At 37.7% G+C, this 22,354-nt stretch overlaps 1 protein-coding gene across 1 annotated transcript; it reads right to left on the minus strand.

The window, feature by feature from the left end:
• Positions 1-489: 489 nt before the first annotated feature.
• Positions 490-21,274, minus strand: lhcgr (luteinizing hormone/choriogonadotropin receptor). Its single transcript, XM_084390538.1, has 11 exons — positions 21,061-21,274; positions 12,966-13,037; positions 11,768-11,842; positions 11,517-11,591; positions 9,904-9,978; positions 9,547-9,624; positions 7,211-7,279; positions 7,042-7,116; positions 5,009-5,194; positions 4,713-4,781; positions 490-2,246 (listed from the first exon to the last, which is right to left on the minus strand). The coding sequence occupies exons 1-11, from the start codon at positions 21,210-21,212 to the stop codon at positions 1,052-1,054; spliced, it is 2,121 nt and encodes a 706-aa protein (XP_084246664.1). The 5' UTR covers positions 21,213-21,274; the 3' UTR covers positions 490-1,051.
• Positions 21,275-22,354: the final 1,080 nt, after the last annotated feature.

Consider the following 22,354-nt stretch of genomic DNA (forward strand, 5'->3'; position numbering starts at 1 on the left):
CCAAAATGAAAATTTCCTTATAATTTACTCACCCCAATGCCATCCAAAGATATCCATGTCTTTTTTTCCTCAGTGGGAGAAAAATTATGTTTTTTGAGGAAAACATTTCTGGATTTTTCTTCTAACAATGGACTTCATTGGTTACCATCGTTTTTAAGTCCAAATCAATGCAGTTTCAAAAGTCTCTGAAGTGTTTAAACGAGCTGTACGCGTGATCACAGCTGAAGAAGAGGTTGTTATCTAGCGAAACGATGCTGTGCTTCAATGCGCTTTATAATATAAATCTAGGCTAAAGCTATATAAAGCTCGTCTAGGCTATACAAATAAAAATGACCTGACTCAAATATAATCCCTGAGTCAAATATACTATATGGGTTCGAGGAATTCAAGTACATAATGAAAGACTGCAATTACATTTTGCCTTCATTTTATTTGATTTCAAATACTACATGGTAATAATAATAATAATAAAAATGACCTTCATTTGTAATGTTTTTAGAACAAAAATTGGATTTGTCCACAAAGTGGCGCTCTCTTCCCTGGTGTAAAACAACAGCTCTGGAATGTGTTCTTTTAACACATTAAACACATTTAAAGTTGTGATTGCAATACGTTTTATAACTTAAAAAATAACTCTTTTTCACATTAAAAAGCCTTACATTGACTATTTTACAGCAATCATGCAACAATCAGGTTTAATTCTGACACCAAAATGCATGCAAAGAGTTACTGAAAATGACTTAAACCCAGACTGATGCTTGCCACCTCCTCACAATCAATATCTGTAAAAAATGACAGATCTTGTAGAAATTGTGACATAATGCTGCTTTTTGCTGCATTTACCCACTAACAACAGCCTCTTTGGGTGTTTCATTCTCTCTCTAAAGACCTGTGTGTCTTCTGAACTGTAAGTCACTGAGTGAAAATGAGCTGCAAAATGAGTCCTCTTGAAAATGGTACCATCTTCCCCGAGTCTCTAAGATAGATGGGCAGAACACCAAGAAAATAAAATCATGTCTACATTAGCCGAGTCTGAACGTGTCCCGTTTCCCTAGACCTTTTGCACCTGCGGTCGAGGTGTTAGATGAGGAAAGCTGGACATCCACATGACGGCACGGGGGGCTTTGGAGTTCGCATTGGAGCTGGAGCTGCTTTTGCTTCGGTTGATGTTCTCCGAGCAATACGTCTTCATTCGATACAAGCTAGCTTTGCTCTCGCAGCAGCCCATGGAGCTCAGCAGGTCGCATGCATCTTTCCTGAAGGCCCTGGTGAAGATGGCATAGAGGAACGGGTTCGCGCACGAGTTGATGGGGTAGAAGAGCACCAGGAGGATCTTAGAGTTGGTCACCGTGATGAGCGGGACTTTGAACGCCGCGGAAATGGCGAAAAACGAGATGGGCGCCATGCAGAGGAAATCGGTGAAGATTAGCACTGCCATACGCTTAGCGATCTTGGCGTCCGCGGCGCGTCCCGGGAACTCCGGGTTACGGACGGCCGTGTAAATGCACACGTAGCAGCCGCAAATCACCAGGAAAGCGCTGACGTTGAAAAGCAGCAGGAGCATAACGTAGGCATGGGATAAAAGAGTCTCGATGTCCATCGGCAAACACATGCTGACCTTGTTGTAGCTGCTGACGCTCATCAAGGGAAGCAGAGCCAATGCTAGACAGAGCAACCATCCGCCGATCATAATCGCAGACGCGTGGCTCAATCCCAGACGTCGTTCCAGTCGGAGAGCGTGCGTGATCGTGTGCCAGCGCTCGACGGTGATGCTAGACAACGTGTAGACGGACAACTCGCCGCCGAAAACGGACAGAAACCCGGCGATGCCGCATCCCACTCCCGTCTGCCACTCAATAGCGTGCTCACTGTAGTGTCCACGTGTCCTGAGGTCCACGATCGCGATCATAAGGAGATACACACCGATGCAGAGGTCGGCGAAGGCCAGGTGGCACATGAGGAATCTCGGGACGGTCAGTTTGCAGCGGCTCGTGAATATCACGAGCAACACCGTGAGGTTGCCGGCGATGGCGAGGACGTTGATGAACCAGATGGCCACTCGCAGGAACCCGAAGCCGGCGATGTCCTCGCAGGGGTTGAACGCGTCCGCCTCGGGGATGCACCGCAGGGCTGGTCGGCGCTGACACGGGCCCAGATCGGGGTAATAGAACTCTATTGTGTCTTTAGCTGATGTGGATCCAACAACGTCGGATGCAAAAGGATCGTCCAGCATTGGAGAATCATCGCTCTCAGATGGACTGAGGAAAGGACACAGGGGTGAAAATGGTCAATGTCACAGTATTGGGAAAATATTACACAATATTACACTTTGCCTAAGTAGAGTTATGTGTGTATATACAGTACCGGTCAAAAGATTGGAAACTGTATTATTTTTAATGTTTTTTAAAGAAGTCTCTTCTGCTCAAAAAATACAGAAAAAACTGTAATATTGTGAAATATTATTACAATTTAAAATAAATGTTTTCTATTTTAATATACTTTAAAGTGTAATATATTCCAGTGATCAAAGCTGAATTTTCAGCATCATTACTCCAGTCTTCAGTGTCACATGATCCTTTGATTTGATACTCAGTTATTATCAATGTTGGAAACAGCTTAATATTTTTTTGGAACCTGTGATATTTTTATTTCAGGATTCATTGATGAATAAAAAAATAAAAAGAACAGCATTTATTCAAAATATAAATCTTTTCTAACAATATAAAACTTGTTTTGCTGAATAAAAGTATTAATTCCTTCTTATTTTTTTTTAAAAAAAGAAAAAAAAACTACTGACCTTAAACTTTTGAACGGTAGTGTATATTGTTACAAAATATTTATATTTTAAATAAATAATGTTCTTTTTGATGTTCTGTTCTTTTGTAACTTTTTATTCATCAAAGAATTCTGAAAATGTATCACATTTTATAAAATAAATCAAGCAGCACTGCTTCCAACATTGATGATAAAATGAAGGATCATGTGACACTGAAGACTGCAGTAATGATGCTGAAAATTCAGCTTTGATCACTGGAATATATTACAATTTAAAGTATATTAAAATAGAAAACATTTATTTTAAATTGTAATAATATTTCACATTATTACTGTTTTTTCTGTATTTTTGATCAAATAAATGCAGGGTTGATGAGCATAAGAGACTCCTTCAAAAACATAAAAAATAGTAATGTTTACCATTATCGGTACCATTTTAATTTAGTTTAACTTGCTAAATAATAATAATTAAATAATTAACTAAATAATTAAACTGACTAAAATAACAAACTTAAATAAAAAAAGAATAAAAACTATATAGACGAATAAAATGACAAAACCCCAACAAAATGACTAAAACTTAAAAATATTAATATAAAATATTAATTAGTTTCTAAAAATTAAATTAGAGAGGTTAAGCTTGTATTATAGCTTAGGAGACTTAATGGAGTCCATTTTTAGAATCTTCTAAAAACATTCAGAAAAACTGTAACAGACATTTCATCAAAAATGATTTGACAGTTATAAAAATAGCAACAATCACTTCATTTCTGATATACAGTACTGTGTAAAAGTCTAAGGCATGGTAGTATTTTCAACCAGTTTTTTGTTTTATTTAAAGCAGCACTTAGTAGTTTCGGGATTTCTTCGCTGTATTCTCGCTTTTTGCTCGCAGGTTTCTCTCTAGAGCTCCCCCCACAGCTTCGGAATAGATATTTGACAACACTGTTGTAAAAACTCTTTGGTGATTCTCAGACACCAGAGGCTAGTAGATCAATGACATCAAAGCAGATGGGACATTCTTTAAAACGTCTTCTTCCTTTGGGTTCGGACAGCGTGAGGGAGCGCAATAATGACAGTATTTGAGCAGATTTCTTTTGGCCGTAAACTTAAAGCAATTGTTTACATCGCGAGACCTGATATCACGCGATACTTCCTGCCGCGGCTGCCGGCGGCCCGTCGTCTCAAAGTTGCAAGTGCGAATTTTCCGCTCACGGGCACCGGGGGGGTGCGAAACGACCACCATTCAACCCGAAATAAGTAATATAACCATTCCAATGACTCCGAAGCTGTTCAGTTAAGGTAAAAAAGTTACTTAGTTCACCTTTAAGCCAGTTATTTGTATCTTTTGCTGTAGTGTGTCAGAAGGAAATATCAGTTTACATTTCCAAATGTTCATTTTGCCATTAATTGTAATAATCCAGTGAGATTTGTGTATGCACAAGGAGTCTGACAACAGCCGGTATGATCTGATCTCACCATCATCGAGTCCGTCTGTGATTACATGAAAAAACTGAGACACACTAAATCCAGAAGAACTGCGGGAACGTCTCCAAGACTCCCGAAGAAACCTTCCTGACTTTTGCACAGTACTGTATGTCATAGCTCAGTTAATTTGGTCTGAATACCAAGTTCATATTGAGATCTCAGACGTGATTGCAGACTTTGGTATCCTGGCAAATCGGAGCACATTTGGAGACATTGTTGACGACTCGAGAGGATACAAATCTCTTTCTTTTTCATGAAAAAATATGAGAAGCAGAATACTTTATTTGTCTTGAAGTCTCCATTTGCCCTTATTCGTTGCTAGCTGGTTACCAGCTGACATATTTAAAATATTTCATTTAGAAAATACATTTTCTAATGGGCCTGCTGAATCTATAAAGAAGATTATAATCATGTACATGTCACTAATACATCAGACTAACCATACATACTTAGCCAGTTCGCTGTTGTCGTCACAGTTTGATGATCCATTTCTCAATGCGGCAATAACAGAGCTTTCCCTATAAGAAAACCAGAAAATGAAGGAATTGAATTACACTGACAATCCTCTGCTTTAAATCTGAACAGTGAATCATAATATCAGAGATAAATGTCAAGTCGGAGCTTAATTTTATGACGTTCTCTGAGGAAGAAGTGCCAGTGATGCTCTTATTCAAAACGGCGATGGAATCAGATGAGAGGAATATTTTACTCCACCATGACACATAAACTGATTTGAAATGTTGACCTGTGTGAGTCCCAGCTGAGCAGAGCGCAGCAGTGGCTGGGATACGTGAGCTGTGCCTCTCTCAGGCTCTTCAGTCCCGCCAGCGGAGGCAGTCTCTTCAGAGCGAACGCTGAGCGAGCCACCAGCAGCAACACAGACTCCAGACCATGAGAGGGCAGTGTCTCCAATGCTGTAGACGAAACATCCCTGGTGAACAACAGAGAGTGAAATGCTGAATTGAAGTTGGCTTTAGGCAGAGAATGTCTAATAAGGGGAGAACTTTCACTCTCAGTACACTTCCGGCTTCTGAACTGGTTGCAGTTCCACTCTGGTTCCATATGAGGGTGCTCACAGGACGAGTGCAGAATGAATGGAGGTCTATGGCGCTATACCCCTCAAAATCCACTTTTCTCAGGATATCATTTTTTGTCTAGTAATTTGAATGTTGTATTCGAACGGAGATGCAAAGAAATTACACATTGCTGGGTGTTCGATTTTTTAGAGTCACTTATTTGCTTTAAAAAGTCTTTTAAAGTGTCAATGACGTCATACACATCGATTACGGCAATCCTTCAGTCACTTTGGTGCTTTCGCGCTCTGCACTTTCTTTTCACTTGAGGCATCGACAACACAGCTGACACGGGTAAACACACGTGCTAGAAGAGTTTTTGTTTTGTTGTTTTAAAAGACCACGCCGAAAATACACACACACACACATATATATAGATGCCATCAAGCGGTATCTCTGGTCATAATCAGTCCTTCACTGACCAATCAGCGTTCATTAGCAGAATGCTAGCGTGTTATGGGCAACAACAACTCAACCTGTAAGAAATCGAAAGGACATAAGTACTCGTTCATTCAACTTTCGACCTATAACCCATGTTGAACTTGCAAAACCTACAATCAAATCTGAGATTTCTCAACGGCAATCGGGTGAAAGAGACAAATTTGTCCGTCTAGCCCCATAGACTCCCATTCATTTTGCACTCATGGGCGATCGCCCCCAGTGGAACTCTGGTGCAACTACAACCAAAATTCGGTCCAATAGGACTTAATAGGGAGTGGCCAGGCTCTCCGTAGACGGGCTCTGGCATTAGGCTGCGTTCCAGTCCAAAATTGTCTTTTATTTAATTAAATTTTTTATTGAACAATATCAATTTACAAAACCAAATAGGGAACAATAAAATGCCTATTACAAAATATACACTTTTCCAATCATATCTCCATCATAAATGTCCATGTGTGTATATATATATATCACATACAATAACAACAAACAAAACAAACATTCTTTAACCATTTTAGAGGGGGTGCAAGGAAAGAAAAGTAAATAAATAAATACAGGTATAAAATCATGACCGACCCATTACTAGTTGGTATGAAACAGAAGTTGCGCTAGTCTTTTCTTCCCTATTGTCAGGGGCACAACTACCCAGTGTCAGAGGGGTATGCAGCAACAATTTTGGCATGTGTGTTAACATGAATATGTGCAAGCCTCCAAGCACAAACGTCACACTTTAAATCCTACCTGTTGCCTTTCACCATCCACTTATTTTAGCTGCGGTCGCATCCATTGACATGCCATCTCCTTTTCCCTCTTTCTTTTTCTATTTTTAATTTTAACCATCTTTTTCGATGACAACTCACTACTCGTACCTGCTCGCTCAGCGCTCACGGCGCCCCCGCCCGCTCGCTATATTACATTTTTTAGGAAATTGTCCATGAGGAATTGTGGTTCGCTATTGACCTTTTTACATATAACGCCCTTATATGTGAAAACATCAAGGCAAATTTGATTTCTCATGTCATGACCTGCTCCTCAAGTCTTCATACGGCAATCAATCCCACCTAAACCAGCCAATCAAGATCTTCAGGTTCAAGCTAAAGGCAGGTGTGGTAAAGCTCTAGTCTAGAGTAAGGTAATGCACCCCAGATCTGATAAGACCTGACACAAAGCGTTCACTCCAGAGAAGATGAACGGTGAAACAGTGAAGTAAAGAGACAGAATTCGCGAGAGAAAGGCAGCAGTATTTCACTGTTGTATCACTTACAGCGTAGTGGGGCCAAATGCTTTTTTAAAAGCGTCTTCGTGGATTGAACGCAGATGTCTGTTGTTCTTTAATACTCTGCAAAACAAACAGATTACACCGTGATAATACAGCACTCATACCGTAGTATACTGAATAGGTATTAGTGTATTTATAATTTGTCAATATTTACAGTTTATCTATTATAGTTCCATTAAATGCATGGCTTTCTATTTCTTGAAATCCATTGTTAAAGAGATTCCTGAAAAGAGAGAGAGAGAGAGAAAGAGAAACATTTATTAGCAGATAATGACTTACATTTCATCCAAATACTATGGTATTTATCACAGTTGTATTGAATATTATTTCAAGTACAACATTTTTGGTTTAAAATGTATATATGTAAAAGTTTGTGTGCTTCAGTAAGTGTTTGTGATTAAAGGCTGTGCTATCTTGTTTGCATTCAGATACAGAGATTGAAGGTTGCATGTCTTATACACTTACGTAGACTAAGCAAGATTTGATTAATAACACTATGATCTAAGAAAACTGACCGTCATTCAACTATATTAGGCCTGTAGCCCCATCAGATTTCGATCTTTCTTGCTTTTGTACACCAATAAAATATTCCTTGTTTTGTTGAACTTGTTTGTTATAGGGGTCACAGTGTACTCACAGCTCACAAATAAGAGTTGCACAGACAGTGCCTTTAAATCATCTGCAAAGAGTCCTGTTATTGCTTAGGGTCAGATGGTGGAAAACAGTGAAAAAGGGACGATTTGGGAAAAGTTTTAGTCACAGTTAATCTCTTTGCGTGGTAGGGAGGTTAGATGTGCACATTTTAATGGTAACGTACTGATCGATCCAGCGGGTTAAAAAAGCATACACTCTCATGTCTTATCTTGATGTCAAGGAAAACAAGACAATCTCTGGCAAAACACAAACAAATGTACAATACAAGGGCTCGACAATGAGGACCGCACAATGGCCAGGACAGTTGAAGAAATTGACAAAAAGTTTATCATGCATTTACAAGGACAAATAGACACACAAAAAATATCGAACTGCCCGTTTTGGCGAGTTTCCATTTAAACACAGTCCATTACGCCTAAACCTGCTTCTGTCTGAGTCCTTAATGTTATTTCAGACAACAAAAGACAAAGATAAAATCACTCACTGCTCTTGACTGAGTAACTTTAGTAGCTTTAATAAAGGTTTATCCAAGAAAGACTATGCACTGTTATTTTAGCTCTGATTACTTTATTCAATTTCTCTTGTATTTCTTACCCGAATATACCTGACAACCTAAAACACTGTTTATTTCATCTGTATCTTTATTTGTTCTTATTTTTGTTTTTTTTATTTACTGACTGTTAGATTTTAGTTGACTAAATCTATTGTCAGTGTCACATGATGTCACATGAATTTGCCACTCAAGACACATTTCTTCTTATTATCAATGTTAAAGGGGTGGTATAATGCCCTTTTCACAAGATGTAAAATAAGTCTCTGATGTCCCCAGAGTGTGTATGTGAAGTTTTAGCTCAAAATACCCCACAGATATTTTTATATAGCATGTTAAAACTGTCACTTTTTGAGGGTGAGCAAAAACGCACCGTTTTGTGTCTGTCGCTTTAAATGTAAATGAGCTGCTGCTCCCGGCACAGGGGGCGGAGCTTCGACAGCTCGTGTCCTTTTACTTCACACAGACATGCACTGAAAATTTCTAAAACTTTTAGCCTTTTATGTTCAAACCGAAGTCAGACAATGATGGAGAGACTCAAGAAGAAGTGACAACATGTAGAAGCAACAGGACATTTCTGAATGGTTAGTTGATGAATTTATGTAGTTTATGTGTAAGTTATCTTCTAGTCGTTGATTAGCATATTCTGTCTTGATAATCTATAAATCACGTTCCCGGGGGTTTATGTAAATGTTAGGGTTAGTGATGTCACTAACCCGGGAGGAATGTGGTGTAGTCTCTACCAGCCGTTTGTTGTAGTCCTTAAAAAGCGATTTCTTTAAAAGCAAATATCTCCCTTTGCTTTGAACTTTGAGCGTCGTAACTTTGCAGATGTTGTTTATGCTCAAACAGCAACATTACACACTAACTAAAGTTAGAAAAGTGAAATCATATTCAACCACCCCTTTAAAGAGTTATATTTTTGTGGAAACCATTTTCTCAGGATTTTGATATTGGATGTAGAGAAATTTCAAAAGAACAGCATTTATTAGAAATATAAATTTTTGTAACATTATAAATGTCTTTACTGTCACTTTTGATTTTAATGCATCCTTGCTAAATAAAAGTATTAATTTCTTTTAAAAAAAAATCCTTACTGACCCCAAACCTTTAAACAGTAGAGTACCTGTATGTCATGTGACCATTTACCAACATCAGAAGACAATAAAAATTTCAGGTGGCGCTTTAAGCAAATATTTTAGGTCAAAGAGGTTCGGCTGACAAAAAAAGTTTGTGGGGATAACAGCCCTGAATCATAACAAGATGCCATAGTGTGAGATACTAACATTGTGGTGAATTCACTCGTCATTCCGCTGAAAGCATTTGGTGGGACTGAACGCAGGTTGAGGTTATCACAAATATCCCTAAAAAAGAACAAGAAACATTAAGACACTTCGCTGCAAAACCAAAACTCATGGACAAAAACATATCAGTCTCCTAATGGAATACATCTGTGCTTTTCTTATCCAGTGTTCTGACTCATATGTCTCTGAAGAGTCTGTATATATATCTGTCAATTTCATAGCACCTAATTTCCTGTCAGCTTGAGAAGGATAGCAGACAGTTAAATTATAGCTTCACTATTACTTTCACTCCTTTGTTACACCATCTCTCAAACAGATGAATCCACAGGGTAAACTCACAGTATGAAATAGGGCTCCAGGGAGAAGATGGAGGTCAGGTCAGGGAATACACTTATGCCAGTGTTGGAAATGCTCCTGTGGAAATACAAAGCAAAAGGGAATTGGGTCTTTACCTGTGCAAGAAACCAAAAATACACTGGTGCGTCTCAATCATCTCCCAATTTCGTGAATCAGTGTATCGTCTACATGAATCCGGGACCTGGTAAGTACCTGGATGACCTACTACTTTATGCAATTTAACAAAGTTTCAGCTACACAAAGTATTTAAAGTCCCCCTGTAGTCAATCATTTTATCCTTTAAAACTCATCTTTGATCACCAAAATTACATATTTAAACGTTTTTTCCTTAAAAAAAAAAAAAATCTGTCATGCCTTGAATGTAACTCTACTCCCTTGCCTTATTTAGTATACGAGGTTCAATGAATATGCAAATGAGCCCCGCCTCCACTCACTCACGCCAGCTCAGAGATCCACTCGTTGACGATCACACGTTGATCTGGGGTGCGTTTCCCGTACAACGACGTAACTCGCTGGTTCACTATATAGTACGATGCATCGTTGAAGAAATCAACTAGCCAGTCACGACTGTTTCCCGAAACCGTATTGTCGCAAAGTGGTCGTTCAACCGCGTTGGTAATGATGTCCCGCAGGCGATATTTTTTTTCCCAGGATGGTAGGGGAAGATTCATGAATATTCATTAGGGAAGTCATCCCTGATTGGTCTGATGACCTACCCCCTAACCCCACCCCTAAACCTACCCGCCACTGGGGGTCTGATGACCTACTCCTAACCCCGCCCTAAACCTACCCGTCACTGGGGTTAAGACCAATCAGGGATGACTACCCTAATGAATATTCATGAGTCTTCCCCTACCATCCTGGGAAAAAAAATATCGCGTCCCGCAGGTGGTGGAGTAATAACTTTCTTTAATGAATCTGTTTGAGATCAAATTAACTCTAGATGTTTTGCTATAAATTACAAACATGGCATCTGAGGACTATTTCTCATCTTTCTCAGTTATTTTGCTTTATTTCCAGATTCAATCACAGGCTCGTTCTTACATAGTAGAGCACGTTCGCACATGCGCACTCTTCAAAAACGGTGCTTTAAATCTCTTGACAAACTAAAGATGTAATGACATTTGTATGTATTCTAAATAAAAGATACAGATTGTACTGAATGTCAGCTTTCTTATTTTGCTCAAGACAAGGATTTATTAAGTCCACATGTCATGCGATTTCAAAACGTGTCTTTGGTTCACTGCAGTTTTAAGGAGAAAATAGTCAGCAATGGTGTCGACTTATGAATTTACACATGGTTTGTCTTAAAGTATATTAAAAACACCACATAGACACACAAACAACATTAAAAGCTGGATTTTCACCACAGGGGGACTTTAAATTGGATTTATAGTTTAATTTAAAATTATTATGTGGAATCAACTGGAATACGTACAGTACTAGTTTTTTTTTAACTTAAATGGTTTAAGGCAATCGGTTTTCTGAACTGGTCTGAGTTATGTTAACTCCTTGGGTTTTAAGAATATTAATTTCTGATTTATGTCAATTAAAATGTGATTGCTGTAGGAAAACAGGGATTATGTGCTGCTTACAGGTATCTCAGCTTGGGAAGGTGGTTGAACGCCCGCTGGTGGATGTGAACGAGACTCCGCGTGTTCTGGATTGAGCTGTGACACAAATTCTTGCATTATAAATCATAAACAAATGACACATTACAATGAAAAGACTCTGTCAGAGAAGATTCTGTTCCAGTAGTCACGGACAGTAATTAAATACAGTCATTAAGAAATGCACGCAAATCGAGTAAATTATCACTTTCAATGTTCCTTGAGTGGTTTCTTACATTTCCGAGACATTCAGAAGAGTGTTGAATGCTTCTGTCTCGATGGTTTCCAATGATATGCTCTGGGAGATTTCTCTGGGTGAAAAAACAACAACAAGTGAATGAAAATGAGAGGTGAAATGTGTCGCAAAATACACAATTTTATGCATTTATTTGTGCTTATAAAACTGAATAAATGAATCGTGCACCATCAGAAACTTGGATGGATGAAGCTTACAGAGCATGTACATCTTTGAATATAATTTGAAATGTATAATATCAACATTTCTTCTTATTAATGTTGAAATAGAAACAATTAAAATCTTTACTGTCACATTTGATTAATTGAATGCATGCTTGCTGAATAAAGTATCAATTTCTTTTTTTTTTATCATACCAACCACAGACTTTTGAACGGTACAATCATAATAATATATACAATAATAACAAAAATATGAATTTCATTGAGAAGGAATAACACAAACCTCCTGATAACTGTCTGGAACTCTTGTCTTGTCTATTCTGATATATATATATATTAATGTTCATAAAATATTCACTTAAAAAAATTTACAAAAAGCAACATAAATAACATCTACTTTCTAATAAAAATAAAACAGTTTTCACTATAATATCTGTTATGTTCATTTATGTAACTATGTCTAATTGCATTGCATTTGTTTACATTCTAATTCAGGTTGTGGCTTCATTATAAAGTTTTGCATTTTAGACTTAAAAAGATTTATAAAGGTTAGTATGAGTTTTTCATTGTAACCCACATATAATCCAAACACCTTTTTAAGGCCTTTCCTAGGGAAAGAGATGCTTCTTTTTGGCACAAAAATTCAATCCCAAGAGAGAAAGATACTTTGATATTGTGTGATATTATAACTGGAATTGATAAAATACTGCTCCTTTTAATGCTCGCTATTCAGCCAAAGAATAATCTATTCTGTGCAAGCGTTCAAACTGTTCCTCCTAACTTGGATGTCCTGAGCTTTTTCAAAGAGCTTGCAGGAGAAAAATTGGCATTGAAAGCTCCTGTGCGTTCTGAAAAAGGGAGTGAACATCAAATATTCTCTTCACAGATCACATGATGTGGAGATGAGCCTGCTGGCTCGGAGGGCAGTGATGGTGGATGGCATTTTCCTTCAGTGCAAATGCTAAACATCTGGTTATCTGTCATAATAAAAAAAACAATGACTAGCCTAGTACTCACATTGATTTTACTCCTTTCAGGCGGTCGAAACTGCGACTGCTGATGGTTCTCAGAGAGATGTATTTCAGAACTCTGAAATTGAGATGCACAGGATGAATGAATAATAATTGCACAATGTGAATAAATTTGAATAAACCCCTCATCCTGAAGAGCAACCACATGGCATTAACTATTCAGAAAACCTTAGCAAATCACATGTTCTTGTAAAAACCTTAAATGTGTTACTTAAAACATTTTCATGCATCCTGGAACAAATTAATATTCTGTGGAAAATTAGGTTAAAATGTTTGATAAGAAGTTTTACGTCAGCAAAGCACTTCCACTCTGAGACAAATGTGACCTTCATTTAACCCTGTAAAATCACAATATTCAGAATAGTACTGTGCCACTCTTTCTATATCTGTCATATCGTTATACAAAAAAAAAGAGTAGTGTGCTGCTATTCCAAATTCAAGTTGCGTTAGTCCATTTTATGGCATTTTGAATATGAATGAGGAAGTATTTTGTGTCCCTGTTTGTACTGTTTTTTTCAGCAACATTAATTTCCTCCTTAATTATCAAAACAACAATCAAGTTTTCCAATGCACTGCTAAAAATGACCATGCAAATTGCAAGTAATTACATCACATTATGTCTCGCATGTCTGGGCCGTGTTTCATTTAAGAGTTTGGAACCTTTGCACTCGGATAATTATCACTTGGTGTTGTTTTTGAGGGAAGGTCACGGTGCTCTCAGAGTTTGTAATGGTGAAGTGCTGCTTGATTCATCTCTTGCAGTGCAGGTCTAATGATGTGTGTGTGTGGAGTCACCGCCCGACTCTTTGTTAGCGCTCGAAGACTCTCGGTTCGGTTGATGGAGTGGAGGCTGTCAGAGTTCCTAGTCTTCCCTTTCCAAAGCTCACATCATGGATCATACTAGAAATTAGTCTTCTGGACATGCTTACAGAAGCCTCACAGAATGTTTAAGTGCTAAAAAAGTATGAATTTTGATTTATTCATTTATCCTGAAAAGAATGCTAATTATTAAATGCCATTTGTTTTGATATTTAATAGTATTTTCGAAGGAAGGATCTAAACAAACTCCTTAAAAATAGAAAAAGTTCTTAAAGTCCCCCTGTAGTCAATCATTTTATCCCTTTAAACTCATCTTTGATCACCAAAATGGCATTTTTAAAAGTTTTTTCCTTGAAAATAAATTCTTCATGCCTTAAAATAGCTTGAATGTACAGTGGGTACGGAAAGTATTCAGACCCCCTTAAATTGTTCACTCTTTGTTATATTGCAGCCATTTGCTAAAATCATTTAAGTTTATTTCCTCATTATTGTACACACAGCACCCCACATCGACAGAAAAACACAGAATTGTTGACATTTTTGCACATTTATTAAAAAAGAAAAACTGAAATATCACATGGTCCTAAGTATTCAGACACTTTGCTGTTGACACTCATATATTTAACTCAGGTGCTGTCCATTTCTTCTGATCATCCTTGAGATGGTTCTACACCTTCATTTGAGTCCAGCTGTGTTTGATTATACTGATTGGACTTGATTAGGAAAGCCACACACCTGTCTATATAAGAGCTTACAGCTCACAGTCCATGTCAGAGCAAATGAGAATCATGAGGTCAAAGGAACTGCCTGAAGAGCTCAGAGACAGAATTGTGGCAAGGCACAGATCTGGCCAAGGTTACAAAAAAATTTCTGCCGCACTTAACGTTCCTAAGAGCACAGTGGCCTCCATAATCCTTAAATGGAAGACGTTTTGGATGACCAGAACCCTTCCTAGAGCTGGCCGTCCGGCCAAACTGAGCTATCGGGGGAGAAGAGCCCAAAGATCACTGTGGCTGAGCTCCAGAGATGCAGTCGGGAGATGGGAGAAAGTTGTAGTAAGTCAACCATCACTGCAGCCATCCACCAGTCGGGGCTTCCTTCTCCGAGAGTGCTCTGGACCTCAGACTGGGCTGAAGGTTCACCTTCCAACAAGACAATGACCCTAAGCACACAGCTAAAATAACGAAGGAGTGGCTTCACAACAACTCTGTGACTGTTCTTGAATGGCCCAGCCAGAGCCCTGACTTAAACCAAATTGAGCATCTCTGGAGAGACCTGAAAATGGCTGTCCACCAACGTTTACCATCCAACCTGACAGAACTGGAGAGGATCTGCAAGGAGGAATGGCAGAGGATACCCAAATCCAGGTGTGAAAAACTTGTTGCATCTTTCCCAAAAAGACTCATGGCTGTATTAGATCAAAAGGGTGCTTCTACTAAATACTGAGCAAAGGGTCTGAATACTTAGGACCATGTGATATTTCAGTTTTTCTTTTTTAATAAGTGTGCAAAAATGTCAACAATTCTGTGTTTTTCTGTCAATATGGGGTGCTGTGTGTACAATAATGAGGAAAAAAAAAAAGAACTTAAATGATTTTAGCAAATGGCTGCAATATAACAAAGAGTGAAAAATTTAAGGGGGTCTGAATACTTTCCGTACCCACTGTATTTTGCCTCATTTAGTATATGCAGTTCTATGAATATGCAAATGAGCCCCGCCTCCACTCACTCACACCAACTCAGAGATCCACTGGTTGACGATCACACGTTGATCTGATTGGTTACAAGGTAGTTTGTGACGTCAGAAACACCAGCGATTTCAAACCGTGTTTTTGAGACTGTCTTTGGTTCACTGCCAAAATAAGAGTCTGGTTTAAATGGACTGAAGTAAATTCAAAATAATAATAAGGATAATTATTATTAGTAGTAGTATCATTATTAATTTAAATTATTTTAAATAATAATTAATATTATAAAATAAAATATTAGTAAATATTTTTATTTTTTTAAATGTGAAAATATTATACCTAATGTATTTTAACTAGCGTAATGACATTTTTGAGTGTCTTGGGTATCCAAATAATTTTTTGAGCCACTGTAAAAAATAATTACACTATGACAGATCCAAAACTGTGTCAATTATGTTTGCCTCATATTTGTCTCATAAAACCCAGTGGAATGTGGAACATAAACAATTGATACAACTTTTTTTTTTTAAGGTAGTAATGAAGTGGGTGTGTGATCACATATTTTTAAGGACATTATTCATTTATCTCATGTCCCTGATTGCATGCAACTCTTATCAGGGCTCAAGGTTTCAGAAGAGGAAGAAGATGATTTCAAGGCCTCAAGGACAACTCTATGAACACTTTCAGCTCAGTGGGTGTGATGATGGCGTCAGTCAGACAAAACCACTTGACCTGTCTACTTCGGATATTACTTTTCTCAAGCTTGTCACAAGTCAACAACTCCCCCATTGCTTTTTTCAGAGAAGGTAGAGGTGACATGTGTAAGCTGGACTATAATGAGAATATATAATGAGTATTGCATCACAACTGCTCCTTAGCAGGACTAACAGCTGATAACAGATCTGTTAACGTATTCAGAGCAAAAATAAACTACAAAAGGTTATTGTGATCATTCTAGCATGCTGGCTTGAGCTAGAAAACGAAATGGGAGAAATTGCAGGAAGGAGTCTGTCATCGGTTTGATATAGGCCTTTTTTAAACTTGCATTAGCTGGAACAGCCTGGAAATGAAGTTTTTTAGTGTTATTTGTGAAAGTAAGCAATGTCAGGAGGGGATATTTGTTTTAAATTACCATATATTTTATACTTTATAAATATTCTAAATATGAGGAAAGAGCAAAAATACTAAACTTGGTATTCATATGACAAAAGTATTTGACAAAAAAGGCAAATTACAGCTGCTTAATTACAGGTTTTATTCACACATGCATACTCTTAAAATAAAAAAAATGCATAAAGCATACATTGACTATAACATAATCAGTTATTAATATTTTGTCTGTTCTCTCTCGTTATTGCATGTGTTCATAATTTCTTTGTATGACAGCCTGACCAAAAATGATGTGTTATTAACACAAATAAAACAATTGTCTCCAAGCATAACATAATGTGATTGCAAAATCTTTAACAAATCTTTTATAATATCTGAATAAAGGGTGAAGAATAAAGATGTCAATTGACATCACTTTTGGCCACTACTGTGTTTATGATATATTTGTTGTCAGAATTTATTGCTGATTTGAAACATTTTTAAAATGCAATTATAGCAATTATAGTTCTAGAGATTTCAGTCTTTCCTCGTTAAAGCAGATGGAGATGTAGTTGCATGCATGTTTCTCTATTTTCTTAATAGCCGAGGGAACAGACTTGCCTTAAAGGGAGGGTGGGTAGAATCAAATATTATGCATAAAACAATATAATTACAGGCAGCCAATGAGACTAACACTTACTTAACACAATGTTTATTCAAAATGCACTAAATAAAATTTAAATATATTTAGTTTCTTATCAATTGACAAGTAGAGAGAACAATGATACATCAAAGAGTGATGTGATCTTGCTTTTTATCCAACTGAAACCAATATGCTTTTGTGAATAAATATAGTTTGGGAGCAAAATGTAGCTAACCCTCACATTAGTCATGATAGAGGTTTGCCATAATAACTAAAAACTTATAATTCAGCAAATACAATACAAATTGAGACAGTTTTTATTTGAGACTTATGTGTGCAAATCATTTTTGGGCCACTGATCATATAATGCATACAGTATTAATATTTGTCTAAACACCACATGGGACCATTCAGACTTGTTATTTGTACATTTTGTAGATAATAAATGGGTATCTATAGATAACTAATTATTTACTATTCAGATAACTAAATGGGTCAAATGTGTTTAGACTATATTTGGGATGGTTATTTATGAAACAGAACCATAATATAAGCACATCCATTGCATTGCAGTCTCCCTGAGGAAAAAAATAATTAATTAATTGCTACAGGAGAGGAAGAATTGTCTAAACTCGTTAAATCATCTAAATCAACAACATGTATGTTAGACCCCATACCGACTAAGCTATTGAAAGGGATGCTTCCAGAGGTCATAGATCCTCTTCTTAATATCATTAATTCATCTTTGTCACTAGAATATGTACCGAAGCTGGCTATTATTAAACCTCTTATTAAAAAAACGCAACTTGATCCAAGAGAATTAGTCAATTACAGGCCGATCTCGAATCTACCTTCTCTGTCAATTAGAAACCCTTTTTTAGAAAGAAATGGTTTCTGCAAAGATTTCCAGTCAGGATTTGGACCATATCATAGTACTGAGACTGTTCTCATTAGAGTCACAAATGATTTGCTCTTATCATCTGATCGTAGTTGTATCTCTCTATTAGTGTTACTCGATCTTAGTGCTGCATTTGATACCATCGACCACAACATTCTTTTGAATAGACTCGAAAATTATGTTGGCATTAGTGGAATTGCCCTAGCATGGTTCAAATCAGACCGTTATCAGTTTGTAGCAGTAAATGAAGAGATGTCATATCGATCAAAAGTTCAGTATGGTGTACCACAAGGCTCAGTACTAGGACCGTTGCTGTTCACCCTGTACATGCTACCCTTGGGAGATATCATTAGGAAGCATGGCATTAGTTTTCACTGTTATGCTGATGATACTCAGCTGTATATGTCTTCGCACCCCGACGAAATGCACCAATTCACAAAATTAACGGAATGCATAGCTGATTTGTATGACTAGTAATTTCCTACTACTTAATTCTGAAAAAACAGAGTTTTCTAATTATTGGGCAAAAAACCTCTGCACATATTAACCTAGAATACTGTCTAACACTTGATGGCTGCTCTGTCAAGTCTTCGTCGTCGGTTAGGAACCTGGGTGAGCTCTTTGATACCAATCTTTCATTTGAAAGCCACGTTTCTAGCATCTGTAAAACCGCATTCTTCCATCTTAAAAATATATCTAAATTATGACATATGCTTTCAATGAAAAATGCAGAACAGTTAGTTCATGCGTTCATGACCTCAAGGCTAGATTATTGTAATGCTATTATGGGTGGTTGCCCTGCACGCTTAATAAACAAAGGTCCAAAACGCAGCAGCTCGAGTTCTCACTAGAACCAGAAAGTATGACCGTATTAGTTCTGTCAACACTGCATTTGGCTTCCTATTAAACATCGTACACATTTTAAAATATTGCTGATTACTTACAAAGCACTAAATGGTTTAGCTCCCCAGTACTTGAGCGAGTTCTTAACGCATTATAGTCTACCGACTGCAGACGGTAGATCCTTCTCCTATTTAGCACCTAAACTCTGGAACAGTCTTCCTAACATTGTCCGGGAAGCAGACACACTCTGTCAGTTTAAATCTAGACTAAAACGCATCTCTTTTACCTGGCATTCATATAGAACATTATACATTTCTATTATTCAAATCAGTTAAATGATTATTAGGCTGCATAGATTAGGTCAGCCGGAACCGGGGACACTTCCTATAACACCTGAAGTACTCGTTACATCATAAGAAGAATGGCATCTACGCTAATGTTAGTATTTGTTTATTCCGAGGTTTACTGAAGTCAGCCGGATCTGGGCCGTGTCCAGATCAGATGGTGGACCTGCACCTGGACACGTCCACGACGCATCCCTGAAGTGCCAGCCTCATCAGCCCTGTGAAGGCCTCATGGACACGACTGATCCTCAACAAACTCGTTTCCATACCGGTGTGATGACTCCGATCTTCAACCAGACGGAACTGGATAAATACTCTGAATGTTCTGATCCAATCTGACTTCTGACCTGTAATGCTGCCTGAGTCATAATCATACACTGTTCGTTCGTTGGCCAGAGAACTGAGCATCTGAGCCTGGTTTCTCCCAAGGTTTTTTTCTCCATTCTGTCACTGATGGAGTTTTGGTTCCTTGCCACTGTTGCCTTGGCTTTTGGCTTGCTTAGTTGGGGACATTTAATATTCAACAATATTACTGATCTGCCTTACTTAAGGTGGACCATGACGCAATTTACTTCTAGAAACAAACTTTGTTGTATTATTTTCATGTTATCACTGTGAAGCTGCTTTGATATCTGTATTGTAAAAAGCGCTATATAAATAAAGGTGACTTGACATCCATCACATGGGCTGTTGTTATGTGTCGGTCGTTAGACGTCCACACAATGAGAAGACAATAAATTGAACGCAGCACAAACCCAAACACACTCCCTTCGTCCTATGAGAAGAGGTAATGGCACTCCAAATCACACATTAAAATAAAATGTTGTAGGTGTCCCCTTTTCATATTTAACATTCTGTACTAACATGCAAACATAATTATGAAACAATTAAGATGACTTGGTAACTTGAGAGATTTGGGTGTGTGAGACACGGTGTGTGGTTTATGTTGTCATGTACATAATATTTAAGAGGTTTATTATCACAGTGAATCACTGCTGACAGTCTATTCAGGGTTATTTCTCAGTCCCTATTAGTCGTATTAATAAGCAATTAATTATTTTAATGACCACTAAGAAATGAACATCATGTACTATACTTGATGTGCAACTGCTTTTGAAATGCTTTTATTATACTATTTTATAATTATAGATTTTTACTTCAGAGAATGTGTCAATTTCTGAGGCAGACATGCACAAACCTTAAAGTCTTGACATACTGTATATACACACACACACACACACACCACCATCATTGTCTAAATACAGCTCACATTATATGGAGTAAGTTGTCATTATGAGAATCTGCTTTTTTTTTTTTATTCTGATTTGAGTCATGTTCTTACGTAACATATCCATATCTATAATACTTTACAGCAAAAACACACATACCGTACAGAAATATGAATCCATTGTTTTGGCTGATGAATTGTATAAAAAAACAATATATCAAGCACATGAGACAACTTGCCACCAATTTATTACGTGACAGCCTGCCCAAACCAGATTAATATGGAAATAAATACAGATGGGGTGAATTCAGGTCGGCTGAGAAATTTTTTTCCCAGTTATTTCAATGGAAAAAAGTGTCCAAATCAACCTGAATTCACCCTACACCATATGTGACAACTTATCCCGGTCTCCAATAGCTTACTATACACTGAAATGTTAAGTGTAGTGAGTTAATGAAAGTGCCACTTTAAGTATCACTTTAACGTCTATAGTTATAAGTGACATAAACGATGAAGAGATGCATGCTTACAGTCTGTGAGTTCTGCTCTTCATGTTTTCTGTCGCGCTGTTACAGGTGATGCTCTTCTGAGAACATCTGCAGATCTCAGGACACTCGAAACACACGCCACCGCAGAAAGACATCAGCAGAGGACAGGTGAGAAGCAGGAGAGATCTCCACATTGTTTTGTAGTGTTTTCACCTTGTTTAAACTGGTAGAATCCACTTTCCTCTCGCCGGGAGATCTTCTGACTGGAAATCGAGCGCGCGCTTGAGACTGGACAGGAAAATAAACGCTTAGCGGATTCCTAGTGCTGATCCCACAGTTGGTAAAGCCGCGATTGGTTTCGAGGTACTAGTGCAGTATATGCGTGTTCACAGTCCTTTCAAAGGATCTGGTCTGGGAGAGGAGCTCATAGATGAACTGTTTGCCTGCGCATCTAGACTCATATCAGAAATAACAATGATCGAGCTGCGCCTGGCACACCAATAGACACACACACACACACACACACACACACACACACACACACACACACACACACACACACACACACACACACACACACACATTACACACACACACACACACACACACATACACAGAAAGACATACACATAGATAACTCGTAAAAATATACACATTACAAAATATATATTTAATATTCAACATGACATCATCATCATTATTAGTCATTATAAAAAGTCATTTTAGAGGTCAGTTTGTTTGGTCCCCTCATAGGCTACATCATGGATATATAAGGCTTGCATCTGAAATATGTATTTTTTTTAGAGTGTTTGCTCATCTGCAATATTTTTCTAAGACATTTCCTGTCTGATGTTTAGAAACTGTCTTTAAATGTCTAATTTAGAATGTATGTAAAACTGCTTTTTCTAAGATGATAGATAGATAGATAGATAGATAGATAGATAGAGACAAACAGATAGATAGACAGACAGACAGACAGACAGACAGACAGACATAGATAGATAGATAGATAGATAGATAGATAGATAGATAGATAGATAGATAGATAGATAGATAGATAGATAGATAGATAGATCAGGTTATTATACCTGATATCAGGTTATACCATTGATATCAGAGATTATGATTGGTCAGAAGCTCGTCACCTCTGAAGAAACCATATGCAGTAAGTGGTTTGTTCATCAGGCCATGATGACCTGTGTTAAGCAGCCAATACTTTAGTTTGTGTCTATTTGCTCCGGCGCCGGGCTGTTCCATTGATAAGAATGGGAGGAGCAATAACCTTGAGAGGACATTATGAATCCGTAGAGCTGTAGGCCTACTGTGTAAATAATTA

This window comes from Rutilus rutilus (genome assembly GCF_951802725.1).
Source record: "Rutilus rutilus genome assembly, chromosome: 20".
NCBI classification, from domain to species: Eukaryota; Metazoa; Chordata; class Actinopteri; order Cypriniformes; family Leuciscidae; genus Rutilus; species Rutilus rutilus.